The sequence below is a fragment of the Podarcis muralis genome, chromosome 2 (assembly GCF_964188315.1).
Source record: "Podarcis muralis chromosome 2, rPodMur119.hap1.1, whole genome shotgun sequence".
In the NCBI taxonomy this organism is placed as follows: domain Eukaryota; kingdom Metazoa; phylum Chordata; class Lepidosauria; order Squamata; family Lacertidae; genus Podarcis; species Podarcis muralis.
In genome coordinates, this window is record NC_135656.1 from 79,381,533 (window position 1) to 79,399,578 (window position 18,046).

General features: G+C 43.5%; 1 protein-coding gene across 3 annotated transcripts in view; it reads right to left on the bottom strand.

The window, feature by feature from the left end:
* PHF2 (PHD finger protein 2) overlaps window positions 1-18,046 on the bottom strand; it is a 122,576-nt gene that overhangs the window by 56,447 nt on the left and 48,083 nt on the right. For all 3 annotated transcript variants that reach the window (XM_028718983.2, XM_028718982.2, XM_028718984.2), the window contains exon 2: window positions 8,218-8,303. In XM_028718983.2, coding sequence (XP_028574816.2) covers window positions 8,218-8,303 — 86 coding nt within the window. The remainder of the gene's footprint in view (window positions 1-8,217; window positions 8,304-18,046) is intronic.

Below are 18,046 nucleotides of genomic sequence, written 5' to 3' on the forward strand. Positions count from 1 at the left end.
TTGATGAGCACCCCGTGGCATCTTTTAAGGTAAGGGAAAGCTGCCTCAGACCTGCCTCTTCAAGGCTTTGAATGTGTGAAGTGGGGCAAGACCTCCGTTTGCAGCCTGTCCAACTCATCTTCACAAAGCCATGAGGCCTGGAGTGGTAATGTGGGCAGATCCTCCTTGGCACAGCAATGTCCCTCCATGAGGGACCGTGGAGAGAAGAAAGATCTGTTGAATTTAGGCCTGTGGAATTCAGTACTAATTTTAACTGAGTACAGAGGGATGTGATCAGCCTGCATTCCAGCTGATGTATCTGTGGCGATGTAGACACACATACACACATTTTTGTTTTTAAAAATACTGAAAATCAAGGCACTTGCAATATATGCAGAGCATATTCTGTGAATTGATGCCTGTTTGGTGGTGAAGTCTGCTCAGGATTGTATGTTACCATCCACCATCAATCACTGCTTGACTGCATATTAAAGAATCCACGTGCGCAATCTGTGAAAGAGTGACCAAGCGTGCAATAGAAGGGAGAATTATTTTGCCTATAATGTCAATTTTTTAATAATGTCAAAGAAAACAGTTCAGTCACCGTCAGTAAGGACAGCCTGGCATGGTAACACCAAAAATAGAAGCCAAATGTCCAAGATATTGCATCAGGAATATGCAGTTGGGAAAGAGCCACTAGTTTAGGGCTGCCATACATCCAGGTTTTCCAGATCAGACTGTCAAAATGGCGTCCGGGTGGATTTTTGCCAAATTGGCAAAATGTCTGGGGAAACCTGGACATATGGCAACTAGGGCGATTTTTAAAAAGAAAAATGTTGTAATTTTTTTTTAAAAGCTCAAAGACTTAGTTTTTGAGGGGGAGATGTTCCCCGAAAAAGGACAACCTCCTCTCTACTATATGTGCATGACACTTAATGAGCACTGCAACACATGAACAAATAGCTTCTATTACCGTCAAAAGTAACTACAAAAGACTAACACAGCTGGTACAATGAATTAATAAAAGCTGTTTCCTCTCCAATATTACTCTCTATCATGTATTCATTATTAATTATATTTATCTGACACGTTTTGCTGTGAAGTCTCTCAAAGCAACTTACTTTAAAAAAATAAATAAATTAAAACCCGATATAAAACAGCCGTAAAGCAAAATGCATATAAAAGGAAATGCATATAAATACATATAAATACATATAAAAGAAATGAATGCACTTCACTGAGACAGGATGGATAGAAAAAGAAGACACAGACATTTATTAAAATCATTTACGAACCACTCTTCATTGATCACACAATTCCTGGCATTTCCCTTATATGGTGTTGTTTACCTTCCCCCGTCCCCATCATTTTGGAGATGGTCTCTTTGACTTGGATCACTTTTTAAAAACTCTCCTTCCCCTGCTTCTGTTCACCTTGGAAGAGCCCCACTTTGACCTGAATACACCTGCCTCAACTTGAGATTCACCTCTACTTAAGATCACCTGAAATAGGTTCAGTGAACCAAGCAATGCTCAGTAGCTGAAAACAACAGGACTTAAGCACCCACCTTAGAACATATTGTAGAACAAAACATTCTCCATCTCCCATCCATTGGGCTGTATCCCAATGGCAGAATGAAGTTCCTCTGAGGAAAGGAACCTTTGTATGCAACCTGCTGGGCTGCTTTTAAGAATTCAGTCAGTCACTTTTGCAGGAGACATCTTAATTAAAATCTGATTAAACGCACATCTATAACCTGTGATTATGACGTTCATCAAATGCAGCGTTCTCCCTTGTGGCAGTTCTATGTTCTGTCAGGAGGGCTGATCTAGGCTCCAAAATCCGGTTTCCCCAGCAGATTCATCGAAAACCTCCTACTCCTTTATTTATGGATTGGAATGCTTTAAAAATGTTCACACTTTCGTTAAAGAAGGTGGTAATCATAGCATTACCATCTTGTGGAACTACTGGTGGAAGCAGTGTATTTTACAGGTATTCTCAATACATAAACGGGGCCAGCTATATGGTTCTTTACGGATGCCTGGAGGAAGCTGATTATCTTGTTCCATGTAAGTCTGGTTTCAGAGCTGGTTTTAGCACTAAAAAAGAGCATTAGTCACGCTGATCAATGACTTGTATCAGAAGAAAGACAGGGGAAGTGCAACCCTGTTGATTTTTCCTGATGTCTTAGAGCCTTTTAATACAACGGACTATGGTATCCTCTCTTGCACCAGTCCTGTAGGTTGGGAGTTGAAAGCACAGTGTTGCTTTGGTTGTTCTGCTCCTACCTACAGGGCAAATTTCAGAGAACAGCAGTGGGGAGTGATTGCTCACTCCCATGCCAGCTCTGCTGCTGGATCCCACAAGCTATTTTGTTCCACTGCGGAAAACACAGCTACTTGTATGAAAAGAGGAGTTCTAGCATGAGTGGGATGCAGAAACAAAGATATTGGAAATTGGCACATGGAGGCGGGTGTCACAGATCAGCAGAAGTGCCTTCCTGGAAGCAGTGGCACTGTATTCACCATGGCAGGAATAGGATGGGATGGGGTGAGGTTATGAAAGCTTCCCAATTTACAGAACATGAGAATAAGTGGTCACCATCTGCAAATGAGAAGTCTAAAGTAGTGAATGCCTACTCCAAGATGCTGACATGCATAGCATGATCTCAACGCGCATGTCCTACACTTACACACTTGCTAGTTATCATGATTCATATTACTCTGTTTAATGTAAGGTCCTATTGAAATGGATCCATCCCTGATTTGGCCCCCAATTCTAACAAGCATTCCAGTCCTCGAAAAACTTTTGCCAGCAAAGGCCTCACAAACCTGCTCCTAATAATAATAAAAAGGCAGTTGTTGTTCCCCCCACACACACACAACTGCAGCAAAACTCAGGCCCTGGTCCGATTCTACTGAAACCTTTTGTCTTCCACTGAATTATCCCAAGAAACACGTTTTTAACAAATGTCCATTTCTTCAGCATTGCCTGCACAAATGCAATTAAATCAAAATTACTGTAAATATCGTCCAAGAGGAAGCAATTTCCTAAAATCTAGTCAGCAGGCTACAATAGTAAAGTAGAAAGTACAAGGAGAAAGTTATTTTTATGTTTGACATCTGGAAGGCATCTGTCGTGGAATGTGTGCACCAGGCATCCTTTCTTAAAAAATATATATATCCTACAACTTTCATAATAACAATGAGTGCTTATCTTTGCAAGTCTTGCAGTAATAAATCAGATGAAGGAGAACACCACTGAAAGAAGGAGACTTACTTCTGAGCAATCACGCTGAAAATAACTAACAGTGTACTTCTGTAAATGCTTACTTTGAGGCAGTCCCACTGTGTTCAATGGGGCTTAGTGCCTAGTGAGTATATATAGACTTTAGTCTACATGGGTCAGTTTAGACACAATGTCAAAGCACGATTAAGGAAGCTTAACTATGGTATGACATCTGAAACCATAGCCTGAAGTGGGTGGATATAGTTTATTTCTATGGATCATGGCATTAGTGCAGCTGGCGTTAAGTTTGATATAAAAGGCACCCCCTTGTAAACTATCTGTGACCCTGGTACAGTTCCTATCTCTCACACATGACCTGGAAAGAACAGCGAACATCCTGACCCTGTGAGAGCTGCAGAAAAAAATCAGAGCACTAATCCTTGCATTTGCCAAAAAGATCTAGTTATCAGCCTCCTGTCAGCAGGAACCAGACTTCACACAGACAATGTAGGTCTCTCTTAAGAGTAGATTTATGATCCAGGAACTGTAGCGATAAAGACGTGGTCTTCCAAAATATAAGGTCGTGTTCTCTTCCCTTCAAATCTGTCTGCTATGAAACACTACAGTAAACCAGAAGGAACAGACACAGTTTGAAGGATTTGGTGTCTTGGTCTTCACGCACGAAGCAAGCCTCTTCCCTTCTCCGAGTTAGCTGGATCCAAAGTAGACTTATAAACCCCAAGTTTTTCAATAGTCAGCTCACAGCTCCCCCTCTTTGCTCCTCAACAATCTCAAGGGCCATCCCTACACTTCATTGGACCATGAACCAAAGGAATGGGTGAGGGAATTCTGTTGCCTTGCTGACACAGGATTCTCAGGGAGAACTGAGGGGGCCGGCAGGCGTTATTGTTTCATTCATTATTATGTTGTGCATTTTGGTGTTTTTATAATGTAAACCGTCCTGCAATCCTCGGCTAAAGAGCAGTAAAACAAACAAACAAACTTTGCTCTCACAGAAGGCACAGAGCTCAAATCCCTGACTTTGTGCCTCATTTGCTCCAAGATCAGATATTCCGATCGCCCCCAATTTACTTTCTTTTTCTATTTAGTATGAGTCGGTGGCAAACTGCTGCACTCAACTCTCTAGGTTTGGGGCAGTTAGGGAACGCTAATTATATTGTGTGAATCATAGTCACTGCCCACATATTCACAACTTGCTGTCTAAAGTAGCACTCACATGCTCTGTCTTTCACTTCCATGGAATAAACCAATTATTTTCTACTTCCTGGTGTGACAAATTCTATACCGGGTATACACACATTTTAAACAAACGCATGCCGTGACTCCATTGCTCTCCATAGGATACGCTGGGTCTATTTATGCACGTGGTGGGCAGGTATGCAGGCTGATGCACACCTCGTAACAATCCCACTAACTTTGAACTGAAATCATACACACAGTTTCAGCTGCTGTTCAGAGCAGACAAAAATACAAGCAGAGAAGCAGCAGACAGTGTGGTGAACAGCGGTGCTCACCTGAACTCCAGTCAATGATGGAGAAAGAGGAAGACAGGTGAGGCAGTGCTGAGGTCAACATGATGCAAATGCAAATTGAATCTGGTGCTCCTGATGATTCTTTTACACAGCACCATCCTCTCTGCTGCCGCCTCCTCTACTTCCCCATAAGCAGTGGCGATGCGACCAACCAGAGGTCAGGTGTGTGCCGCCAGGACCCCACCACATCATTCAACTCCTATCAGTAGCCCTAAATTATGGTTTGCCTGTTTTGCATACAGTGGTACCTTGGGTTACATACGCTTCAGGTTACGGACTCCACTATCCCAGAAATAGTACCTCGGGTTAAGAACTTTGCTTCAGGATGAGAACAGAAATTGTGCTCCGGCGGCACGGCGGCAGCAGGAGGCCCTATTAGCTAAAGTGGTGCTTCAGGTTAAGAACAGTTTCAGGTTAAGAACGGACCTCCAGAACGAATTAAGTACTTAACCTGAGATACCATTGTATTGACGTTTAAGGCATGGTTTGGGCTTCTGTCAGTCAGGTCGTGCACCCATAGGAGGGACCAGAAAAGGAATGACCGCTGGGAGAGGTGCAGAGAGAAGAAACACCATAGTAAATCTGCATCAGCATGACCGGCCGCCTTCAACTGCCCCAGCTGCAACAAAACATGTCTCTCCCACATCAGTCTCTACCACCACAGCAGGCACTATAACCAACCAACCATTTGACTTCACCCACAAGGGTCCAGTATTCCATTGTTTCCCGAGACAGGTGGATGCCAGCAAGAGATACAACTAGTACCAGCATTATTTGAATCTCTCCAGTGTTGGTTTGTGCCCTTTGGGATTGGTAGGGCAGAAGGCAGGGAGGTCAACAGTATGTCGAGTCAAAGTCAATTGAACAGGCGGATCCAATGAATTCTAGTTTTGCCCCCATCCTCTTCTCTGATTACTTCTACAAAATCAGCACTTAGACCTGTGTTTCTCAAACTTGGGGTCTACAGCTAGCTAGCGATGATGGGAGTTGTAGTCCTACAGCTGTGGACCCATGTTGGAGAACAACTGACTTAGACTAAGGAGGAGGGAGCTGATATTCAGTGCCACCCTCTGGTTTCTTTTCCTTATTTTCATGTTTTTATCCTGTATTTTACTCTGTGAACCACCCTGAGATTTTATGATGAAGGGCAGTTTATAAATGAAATGAAATGAAAGAAAGAAAGAAAGAAAGAAAGAAAGAAAGAAAGAGGGGTGTGGGTTGGCTGAGGGCAGACAGGTGGGTGGGGCAGTGCCTCCATTTGCTTTAACTGCTCCTCAGCATTTGTCATTTTCCCAAATCTTATTCTGGGAATTATTATTTTGACATAAGAAATCATCCAAACCCAGCTGTGTCATACCATGGAATGCTAGTTTTTGTTAAAAGCCTTTAAGAGCCTACTTTAACATGAAAATCATGTGCGGATTTTACAGTATAATTATATAATAATAATAATAATAATAATAATAATAATAATAATAATAATAATAATAATTTGTTGAATTTATATACCACCCTATACCCGGAGGTCTCAGGGCAGTTCACAGAATAAAATCAAGATATAAAACCACAAAATACCTAATAAAAAATGCCCTGTTTTGTCTACAGTCCCAGCAGATATTTGACTGTGTGCAGCAAATTGTCACGGCCAGATTTTGTTGAGTTTTAAGAAGCCAAAATGTGCTTAAAGCATTCAATACTAGATTTCTCCCCAAAACACACTTGTCATAATAACTGGAATATTACACTTGTTGCCTTCTTTGAAAAGTTGTTTAATTTTGATCCTGAGCGCTAGCGGTTCCTCATTCCCTTTACACAGGAGGCTTATAAAAACTGACAAGGTAAAGGGGTGTGTTCTCCAGATCCCAAAATACGTCAAGGACAGTAGAAGATAAATCATATATTTGAGTGGCAAAGAATGGAACTGCAACATCAACCTATATTAATATTAGACAACCTGAGGTAGCAAATTCCTTCCCCTGCCCCTCACTCAGTGTTTTATTGAGGTTCTCTTGTTAGGTAAAATCATAAGCCCTACGTTAAAATCATCCAATAAAACTTGAAATACTCTGATACATGTTCACATCTCAATTCCCCGCTTCCAGCTGATATACTTCTGCTTATCTATCTATTCATTTTAGTCATTTATTCATTTTATCTTTCACTCCTAAATTATGAGGAATTAAATATCATATACATTGCTGTGTTGTTATTGAAGAATTTCATCCAAGACGCCAAAAGGAAAATTAACATTTTATCTCTTACAAAGGAGGTCATTACTGACAAGGAGAATTTTCTGCCACATTGCTTCTCTTCCAGATAAGTTATTCAATTGGAAAATTATTCCCTTTACAATTGACTTATGCAACCCTTTTCTGATGTGTGTGTTTTTCTCTAAGAGCCAAGCCTTTTAAACCTACCTCCAAAAAGGCAAATATGCTGAACCCTTTCTTAAAATGTTTTTGACTGTTTGCCTTAACATAACTTGCTGTATCATAGCAAGAAAATGTCATATTTCTAATCTTCTCCTTACTCAGAAGTAAGTCCATGCATATTTACCTGGAAGTTAAGCCCTGCTTAGTTGAATAGTGCTTACTCCCAAGAGCTAAAGAATTTTCCCCCTGTGATTTTTCTAGATTTTTCTTGATGTCTGGGAGGTGGATGGGTGAAAATCAATTACTTTAAAGCAATGTGAGGAACTATGAAAGATCTGTCTGTGAGGGTCCATTTACCCATATAAGTTATCACTTGGTATTTCAGTCATCAGATAATGAATTTGCATGTTTGTTTGAATCCGTGCTTACTCGAGTTTCAAGTTTTAACCAAAAATATTTAATAACAACATCAGTTTGTTGTCCTTGCTTTTTAAAGGTATTTATCATAAACAGAAAATATGGGCTCAGCCCTATACAGTGGACGCTCGGGTTGCGGACGTGATCCATGTGGGATGCACGTTCGCAACCCGCATCTGTGTGTCTGTGCATGTGCAGGTTGCGATTGGCGCTTCTGCACATACGCAAAGTGTGATTTAGCACTTCTGCGCATGCGCGACCGCCGAAACCAGGAAGTAACCTGTTATGGTACTTCCAGGTTTCGGCGGTCCGTAACCCAAAAAAAACGCAACCTGAAGCATATGTAACCTGAGGTATGACTGTATATTCCAGTTCTGTATCAGACTGTATTCCACTAAATTATCGCACATGCAGAATGTTTTTTGCAAGCACCACAGAGCTTTGCTTGCCTCTTCTTCACCCATGTGCCAGAACCAGCTATGGGGGTTCCCACAACCCTCCAGCACAAATATGGGGGTGCTCCAGGTGAGGAGGGGGGGAGGAAACTTCATTATGCTCACAGAAATTGTTCTGCATGCACAATGATACAAGCCATACAATATTTTGGGTAAGAGAATAGTACTTATAATATAATAGAGGGACTCTATTGGTCAAGGGACTATACTTACAAGTAGACTTTCCATGGGTTTTCTCACAATTTGGACAGTGGTAGATATCAATATCTGGAGCCTCATCTTCTTCTACACCAACACAACTAAAAGACATAAAAGAACAAAGAGTTATGTACTGTCTTTTCTCAAATGGGAAAAATGGATAAAGCAATAAGACATTTCAGGGTTTATCAATCCTCATATCCAAGTTTCAGCCTACCTAGGCATATATCAAGACTTGGAAATATCCATTACATGATGACATGGTCTATGCTAGTTGGAGCCATTTTCATTCATTGTCTGACATACCAGGACGGCATTGTGTTTCTATCTCTTCCCCAAGCAATTGCCTCTGATTATGTAACTGGTTATCTGGACCTGGGTCAGGAGAACACAATGTGACAACACTCTTTTTGTCTTTAGCATCACTCTGCTGCTTTGCTGCAGCTGGGTTAATTATTAAAAGTAATGCCAAGGTCACACACGTTTTTCATCTGAGAGCAACCAGACAAGAAGGACCTGCAATTCACACAGTAGACTTAAATGAAATATCAAAATGGAAGCCACTGGACAAGAATGAATGTAGCCTCTCCCTTTGCTTTCTCTTTACAAATACAATTTTATTGTAGGAATTTGGTTTGCTAAATGATTTTTAGATCCTCATCATCATCATTTAGTATGTATACCCCACCCATCTGGCTGGGTTTCCCCAGCCACTCTGGACGGCTTCCAACAAAATATTAAAAATACAATAAAACATCAAATATTTAAAAAGGTTCCCTAAACAGGGCTGCCTGTTCATCCATTAGATATCAGGGTGGTGTATCAAAGAAGACCAAAATGGTCCTACAACCATGAAACAAAATCTATTAAATGCAGTCCAAACAACTTTTAATTCAGTAGGCCATGTTATGCAACTAAAGCGCCCAGAGCAGACACAATTTTTTGGAGTTGGCATTGAAAAGTTAATGAAATTGGTGACAGCCATACTTCTGCAGAGAGGGTGTTCCACAGCCAGGGTACCATGACAGAGCAGGGCTTCCTCCCTCGCTGACAAGCACTTTAAAAGGAGCCTCGTCAGCAGATCTTAAGACATGGACAGGCTGGTACAGAGAGAGGTTAATTGGGTCATATCCCATTTGGGGCTTGAAAAGTTGAAACCAGGACCAGAAACAAACAGGCAGTTTTCTGCTCCACAGGAATTATAAACAGGATGAAGGAAATGTGGCATAAACTGGGATTGTGATCTATGGCCTGGCTGTGGAAAGTAATGCAAAATCGGGAAGCTTCTACAGAAGTCTAATGAGATATCTTGGTTTTCTAAAGTAGAAAGTATGGTCACAAAGGAAAACTTGATTTTACATATGGTGGTGTGTATACCCCCCCCCCCCGCTACATGCTTAAAACTCTAAAGCGGTCTTCCTTGACCCAGTGCCCTCCAGACTGTTTGGATTGCAACATCCATCAGCTTCAGATAATACGCTGGCTGGAGGAGGGTGACAGTTGTTGTCTATATAACATCTGGAGGACTACAGGCAGGGAAGGCTACTCTTCCAGGCAGGGGTCAGCCAGCAAAATATTTTAGCCGCAAACTAGTCCACTGTCCCTCAGACCTTGTGGTGGGCCAGAGAAGCAGCACTGGGGTGGGGGCTGGAAGAAGAGGCAAGGGGGGCAAGTAGTCCTCCTCCCCACCCCCAGCCCCAGCCGCTGCGCTTACCATCCCAGGGGCTGCTACCACCACCACCGCTGCTGCTTCTCATGGGTAGGCAGAGCGAGCTCAGCCCAGCCCCCTTCCTCCTCTAGGCAGGGCGGGGAGAAGCCAGGAGGAGGGAGGGAGGAGGAGGCGGCGCTGTGTGTGGAGGGGGGAATGGAATGGCGCAGAAAAAATAATGGCGCAGCCCGAACAAACAGAATCCCACGCGGATCCACGGACAGTCTGTGGGCCGGATCCTGAAGGCAATTGGGCCTGATCCGGTCCATGGACCTTAGTTTGCCAACCCCTGCTATCAGGTATGTGGTCATGATTCAAAGTAAATATAAATAACATTAACATAACCAAGCCCCCTCCTTGGTACACACATACCACAATGACTCCCAACTGCCCCTCTGCAAAAGAAGAATATATATGATTTCAACCAGTACAAAGTATGTAAATACATGCAGCTATGCTGGTGGTTCTGGGTGCAGAAATTGGACATAATTGTAATATACAGTGGTACCTCTGGTTACGTACTTAATTCGATGTGGAGGTCCGTTCTTAAACTGAAACTGTAACCTGAAGCACCACTTTAGCTAATGGGGCCTCCCGCTACTGCTGCACGATTTCAAAATGAACTCAGGCTTGCTAGAGAGGTTAAAAGCAACAAAAAAGGCTTTTATGGGTATGTTCATAGCAAAAGGAAGAACAAAGAAACTGTGGGGTCACTCAGAGGAGAAGATGGTGAAATGCAAACAGGGGACACAGAAAGGGCTGAACTCCTCAATGCCTTCTTTGCCTCAGTCTTCTCCGATAAAGAAAACAATGCCCGACCTGAAGAATTTGGAGCAAATGATTCAGCAGAGGAAACACAGCCCAGAATAACTAAGGAGATAGTACAAGAATACTTGGCTAGTCTAGATGTATTCAAGTCTCCAGGGCCAGATGAACTGCATCCAAGAGTATTAAAAGAACTGGCAGATGTGATTTCAGAACCACTGGCAGTCATCTTTGAGAATTCCTGGAGAACAGGCGAAGTCCCGGCAGACTGGAGGAGGGCAAATGTTGTCCCTATTTTCAAAAAGGGGAAAAGAGAGGACCCAAATAATTACCACCCAGTCAGTCTGACATCAATACCAGGGAAGATTCTGGAGCAGATCATTAAGCAAACAGTCTGTGAGCACCTAGAAAGGAATGCTGTGATCCCCAATAGTCAGCATGGATTTCTGAAAAATAAGTCATGTCAGACTAACCTGATCTCGTTTTTTGACAGAATTACAAGCCTGGTAGATGAAGGGAACGCAGTGGATGTAGTCTACCTTGATTTCAGCAAGGCATTTGACAAGGTGCCCCATGATATTCTTGTAAAGAAGCTGGTAAAATGCGGTCTTGACTATGCTACCACTCAGTGGATTTGTAACTGGCTGACTGACCGAACCCAAAGGGTGCTCATCAATGGTTCCTCTTCATCCTGGAGAAGAGTGACTAGTGGGGTGCCACAGGGTTCTGTCTTGGGCCCGGTCTTATTCAACATCTTTATCAACGACTTGGATGATGGACTCAAGGGCATCCTGATCAAATTTGCAGATGACACCAAACTGGGAGGGGTGGCTAACACCCCAGAGGACAGGATCACACTTCAAAACGACCTTGACAGATTAGAGAACTGGGCCAAAACAAACAAGATGAATTTTAACAGGGAGAAATGTAAAGTATTGCACTTGGGCAAAAAAAATGAGAGGCACAAATACAAGATGGGTGACACCTGGCTTGAGAGCAGTACATGTGAAAAGGATCTAGGAGTCTTGGTTGACCACAAACTTGACATGAGCCAACAGTGTGACGTGGCAGCTAAAAAAGCCAATGCAATTCTGGGCCTCATCAATAGGAGTATAGCATCTAGATCAAGGGAAGTAATAGTGCAGGGACGCGGACTTATAAAAAATATTGGGGGGGGCCCGGGAAAGCTCATGAATAATAAATAAGCTCATGAATATGCAAATAAAGTGGCGCCGCTTCCTCGTGAGCGAATAGGGGAGAGCGTGCTGCGCCTATTAATCAGCTCCAAAGGAAATTGGGTGGAGCTTTTGCTCGGGAGGGAGGGCAGGAGGCATGCAGCCCGCCCCTCCCTGTGCATTTTGGGCTGGGGGAGGGGCGGCGATGGTGCTCTGCTGGAGGGGCGCCGGAGATTATTGGGGGGGCGGAGCCCCCCCAAACGAATTTTTGAGGGGGCTCGGGCCCCCTCAAGCCCCATGGAGTCGGCGCCTATGTAATAGTGCCACTGTATTCTGCTCTGGTCAGACCTCACCTGGAGTACTGTGTCCAGTTCTGGGCACCACAGTTCAAGAAGGACACTGACAAACTGGAACGTGTCCAGAGGAGGGCAACCAAAATGGTCAAAGGCCTGGAAATGATGCCTTATGAGGAACGGCTAAGGGAGCTGGGCATGTTTAGCCTGGAGAAGAGGAGGTTAAGGGGTGATATGATAGCCATGTTCAAATATATAAAAGGATGTCACATAGAGGAGGGAGAAAGGCTGTTTTCTGCTGCTCCAGAGAAGCGGACACGGAGCAATGGATCCAAACTACAAGAAAGAAGATTCCACCTAAACATTAGGACGAACTTCCTGACAGTAAGAGCTGTTCGACAGTGGAATTTGCTGCCAAGGAGTGTGGTGCAGTCTCCTTCTTTGGAGGTCTTTAAGCAGAGGCTTGACAACCATATGTCAGGAGTGCTCTGATGGTGTTTCCTGCTTGGCAGGGGGTTGGACTCGATGGCCCTTGTGGTCTCTTCCAACTCTATGATTCTATGATTCTATGATTCTATGATTCTGTTCTCATCCTGAAGCAAAGTTCTTAACCTGAGGTACTATTTCGGGGTTAGCAGAGTCTGTAACTGAAGCGTATGAAACCTGAAGTGTCTGTAACCCGAGGTACCACTGTAGTTACAACCTGGATCTCTTAGAAATCAGCCCAAAACAGTGCTGAACTAACCAATGTGCCTGCAGAATATGGATTTTGTCTGATGATAACCATTTTGGATTTTGGTTTTGTACAAGTTATTTTGAAGCCATAATCCAGCTCCACTACACAGAGAAAGAGGACATGTAGCTCACAGCATTTCTTGGTTGCCAAGAAGATTTCTCACATGACAGATGCTCAGGACACACATTAAGGTAGATGACAGAAAATACGGGGCAATGCAGTGTAGGCTGCAGTCAAGCTGTGGGAATGTAATCCAAGGAGAGAACAACCCATGAGAGGGGAACAGAAACTAGATTGGAAAGGAGTCAAGCGCCCAAGAGATATATTTTTTATTTCTTAAAAAAACCTGTAGCATAATCAAGACAGCACGGCAGGGAATTGTCGTGCAAAGGAGCAATTTTTTTTCATAAGCAACTGAGTCAAACACAATTATCTTTTGCCTGAATCATCTCAGGTTGAAGACACCATCTTTGGCTACAACCTTGCCAGCACAGGATAGACACAATTTAAGATGAACTGATCCAGACTGCAGCAAGAAGCAGTGTGTGTGTGTGTGTGTGTGTGTGTGTGTGTGTGTGTTCATTTTAACAAGATTTCTGTACAGTACTGCCTAATAAGCACAAACCTTACATACATAAAGGTACCCCTGACAGTTAAGCCCAGTAGTGAACAACTCTGGGGTTGCGGCGCTCATCTTGCTTTACTGGCCGAGGGAGCTGATGTTTGTCTGCTTCCGCAGACAGTTTTTCCGGGTCATGTGGCCAGCATGACTAAGCCGCTTCTGGAGAAGCCAGCGCAGCGCACAGAAACGCTGTGCATAAAACAATATAAAATATTCTTAAAACAATACCAATGAAATCAAACGTTCAAAACAAGTAGACACAACATTTATCAAAAGATAGGTAAAATGGACTTCTATACAGACAGATATATTAAAATCACATGTCTGGGCAAACTAGACTAAACAAAAAATGTTTTCAGCAGGCACCAAAAACATTGCAATGAAGGTTCCTAGCCTATTCTGAATTGGTAGGAAGGTCGTTGCTACCACATGAAAGGATCAATGCTTTGCAAGCGTGGAAAGATTATTATGTGGCACTGGTAAAACTGCCAGTTTGGGTGTCAGAATCAATAGCTTTCCAGTGGCAGCCAGAACCCAACTCCTTTCCAGACCTACTGAACTTACGAATGCTTATCCCAGACTCTATCTGTTGATGCAATAGATCATGTGGCTGCTCTGTAGGAGAGGACAGATGGCAACAAACCACAGCCCTAAACGGCCTCGGCCCAGTATACCTGAAGGAACGTCTCCACCCCCATCATTTAGCCCGGACACTGAGATTCAGCTCCAAGGGCCTTCTGGCGGTTCCCTCAATGCGAGAAATGAGGTTATAGGGAACCAGGCAGAGGGCCTTCTCAGTGGTGGTGCCCAGCCTGTGGAACACCCTCCCGTCAGATGTCAAGGAAATAAACAACTATCTGACTTTTAGAAGACATCTGAAGGCAGCCCTGTTTAGGAAAGTTTTTAATGTCTGGTGTTTTATTGTGTTTTTAATATTCTGTTGGGAGCCGTCCAGAGTGGCTGGGGAAACACAGCCAGGTAGGTGGGGTATGTATGTATGTATGTATAAATAAATAAAATTTTATTATTATTAACCCATAATCAGGCTGTAGCACCTCAAGAAAAGGCAACTGCTACATTATTATTGTAAGTAAGCCGGTGGCCAAAATAACTTGGTTCTCCCTGGGTACGGTGCACCTTGACTTGCTGCCTCAGAGAGCGAAACAGCTGGCACTGACCCAGGCGCTGCACATAGGGTAGGATTTTGCATTTCTCCGCTCTCTCACAATGAGACACCAGCACAGCTGAAGCAGCTACTGCCTCTGCACAGATTAAGGAGTGCCCCCCCCCCCAAGGTTCAGTCCAATACCTTCAATGCTGTGAGATATAAATCTCACAGCATTAAAGGTATTGGACTGAACCTTTATCTCAACGGATAATTTGGCTCTGATGCCAAATATACCATGAAATTGTGTTCTGTCAGGAAATGAATGCGGCTTTCAATCCCCAAATAGAGGTTATGTCCCCCGTCCGTGCCCCGCCCGTCCCGTCTCCACCACAATATATTTCAAGACTGTTCCTCTCCCTACAACCACACAGCCTCTGCTGACCAATGGGCATCAGCTTGTGAAAAGTTTGGAATGTAAAAAGGACATTTTCAGCTTTCTGGTTATGACAGCTTTGTGTGTGTGCCACAGTGGGCTTTGGGTGCATCAAGCAATGTTCCCCGATAGAATAAAATTTGGTGACCCTGTGTGCCAAATCACTTTAGAAGAAAAGGGGTCCACGCACAAACAAAAGTGGTTTTTTCCTGACTATTTAGTAACACCTCAAGGTGTACAGATTAATTATGCCCCCCAAAGAGTAGAAACCCTCTCAAAATGGGTTCCAGAATACTGCAAATATGTGACACTGGCTGCATACATATGTTAACTACAATTACAGCACAATTAAATTAACTCACCCCCCCTCCCGCAAGAATCCTGGGAACTGTAGCTTACCTCTCACAGAGAGCTACAATTTCCAACACCCTCAACAAATCAAAGTCCCCAAGATGCTTGTGCTTTAAATGCTGAGACTGTCTCAACAATGTCAAAATGGGCATGCCAGAGACACACAAAGGGCTGGAGAGAAGAGTGTCCAGAGGGACCCCTGACCATTAGGTCCAGTCATGACTGACTCTGGGGTTGTTGCGCTCATCTCGCTTTATTGGCCGGCATACAGCTTCCGGGTCATGTGGCCAGCATGACTAAGCCACTTCTGGCGAACCAGAGCAGCACACGGAAACGCCGTTTAACCTTCCCACCGGAGCGGTACCTATTTATCTACTTGCACTTTGACGTGCTTTCGAACTGCTAGGCTGGTAGGAGCAGGGACCGAACAACGGGAGCTCACCCGTCGTGGGGATTCTGATCGGCAAGTCCTAGGCTCTGTGGTTTAACCCACAGCGCCACCCGCGTCCCTCGTCCAGAGCATAGCAACAAAACAAAAACAACCACCACCTTCCCTTCCTCAGCTCTTATAATACCAACGGCAAACCAGCCATCAGGTGGAGCTCAGGTAAAACTTGCACATAAATATAAAATTTAGCTTACTAGGTAGCAGGTTGAAAGCCAGGGCCTTCAAGGCTCCATTCCACATGTAGGGCCAGCTAGTCATGGCCTTGTCATCTGATCCAACAGGTCATTTAAGTTATTATGTGTTTCATTGCAAAGAGTTGCAGTATAAGACTGCTATTCATTAATCACAATTCATTAATCACAATATTAAATGCTTAACACTAGTCCTTCAAATACAGGGCAATCCTCTATTCAGAAGTAAGTCTCATTGAATTCAACAGGGCTTATTCCTGGGAGAGTGGGGATAGGATTGCAGCACAAATTTTTTTTGTATTGTGCATCAGTCTTCTTCCTGCAGAAAACAACTTGAGACTTTCGTGAATGATGGGAAGCTCATAACTCTTTGTACTTTGATGGAAACACCACACCTAACCCAATTTTGGAAGCAACCAGCTAAAGCTATAAATAGTAGGCAAGAATCAGGACTTTTCAGCATAGAGCATAGAAAGAATCATCAGTTACTTTCTGTGTTTCGACAGCCGCCTAGCACTTCAGAATTCATTTGATCACATTTCTCTCGTGTTCTCTTAGGAAGGTCTGACAAACTAAATGCAATTTCAGCAAAACAGAAACTCTTGCTTCAACAACACCCATTACACCTTGGTAAAGAAATACCGGTAGTTGGTTTCATAAGGGAATATACATGCACACAAACAAGCTACCTTTCTTTAAAAAGTCAATCTTCCAGGTGAGCAGATTTAAACACAAAGCTGAAAGCTGACCCTGAACATAACAGGCCAATGGCTCGTCTCTTATTTGCAACAGGGCCACACTCCTTCATACAGTAATTAACAGTAAAATGTCAACACCCGTTAAAACTAATTTGGAAATTTATCCCCACTTAGTAGGATTGCCTCCGTTTTCTGACCATGGTCAGATCCACTGAGCCAAGCTGCGCATTACACATGAGATCTTTGGCTGTACAGTGGTACCTCTGGATGTGAATGGGATCTGTTCCAGAGCCCCGTTCGCATCCTGAAGCAAACGTAACACGCGACGGCGCATCTGCAGGTAGTGTTTTGTCGCTTCCGCGCATGCGCATGACATCATTTTGAGCATCTGCGCATGTGCAAGTGGCAAAACCCGGAAGTAACGTGCTCTGTTACTTCCGGGTCACCGCGGAGTGCAACCCGAAAATGCTTAACCTGAAGCGTATTCATCCCAAGGTATGGCTATATTTTCCAGTGCAAGGGGCTGTGACTCTGCTCACAGCAGTAGCTGGATGGTAGCTATTTCTGCCATGCTATTTTCCCTCTCAAAGTCACTTTATCCCACCCCAGAAGCATATTTGTCCCATGGAGAAAAAAAACCATAGGTGCATGTGCATTTTTCCATTGCAGAACAAGGATCTGCTGAAATGGGGATCTTGACTGGGTAAGTGGCACACAAGGAGAAAGGTTTAAAACACAGCCAGTGTGGTGTAGTGGTTAGAGTGTTGGACTAGGAATTGGTAGTGAAATAACTGCAATTAAATATGGGCAAAAAGAGATCACTGTGAGGAAAAGGAAGATATTGTCTCTCAGCCTAGCCTACTTCAAAGGGTTGTTGTAAGAATAAATTGTGGACAGGGAGAGCTATGGATGTCACCTTGGAGGGAAGGTGGGTTATAAATGCTAAATAATAATAATAATAATAATAATAATAATAATAATTGGAGTTACAGCATTGACATCTAAGGTTATAAATACAGAGAGACTGTAACTGAAGGAAGATATAGATGTTCATCACACTTCACATGTCAGTCACGTTTGCCCTATCGCTAAACTGGTTTTACAACCCATAGGAAGCACATAAAGGGCAAGGAGGAAGCGCATGCAGCCAACCAAGGCTATCCAGTGGATGCTTAGAATTATGCACCTGCCTTTTGTATTTGGTGTGTTTGATGTGGGGAGCACCACTATAACATTGGTGTGGCTGCTGCAAACATGACTCCCGTGCCAAGTGTGAAGTGTCTCTTATACAAGCGGCATCAGATAAGACCCGATTG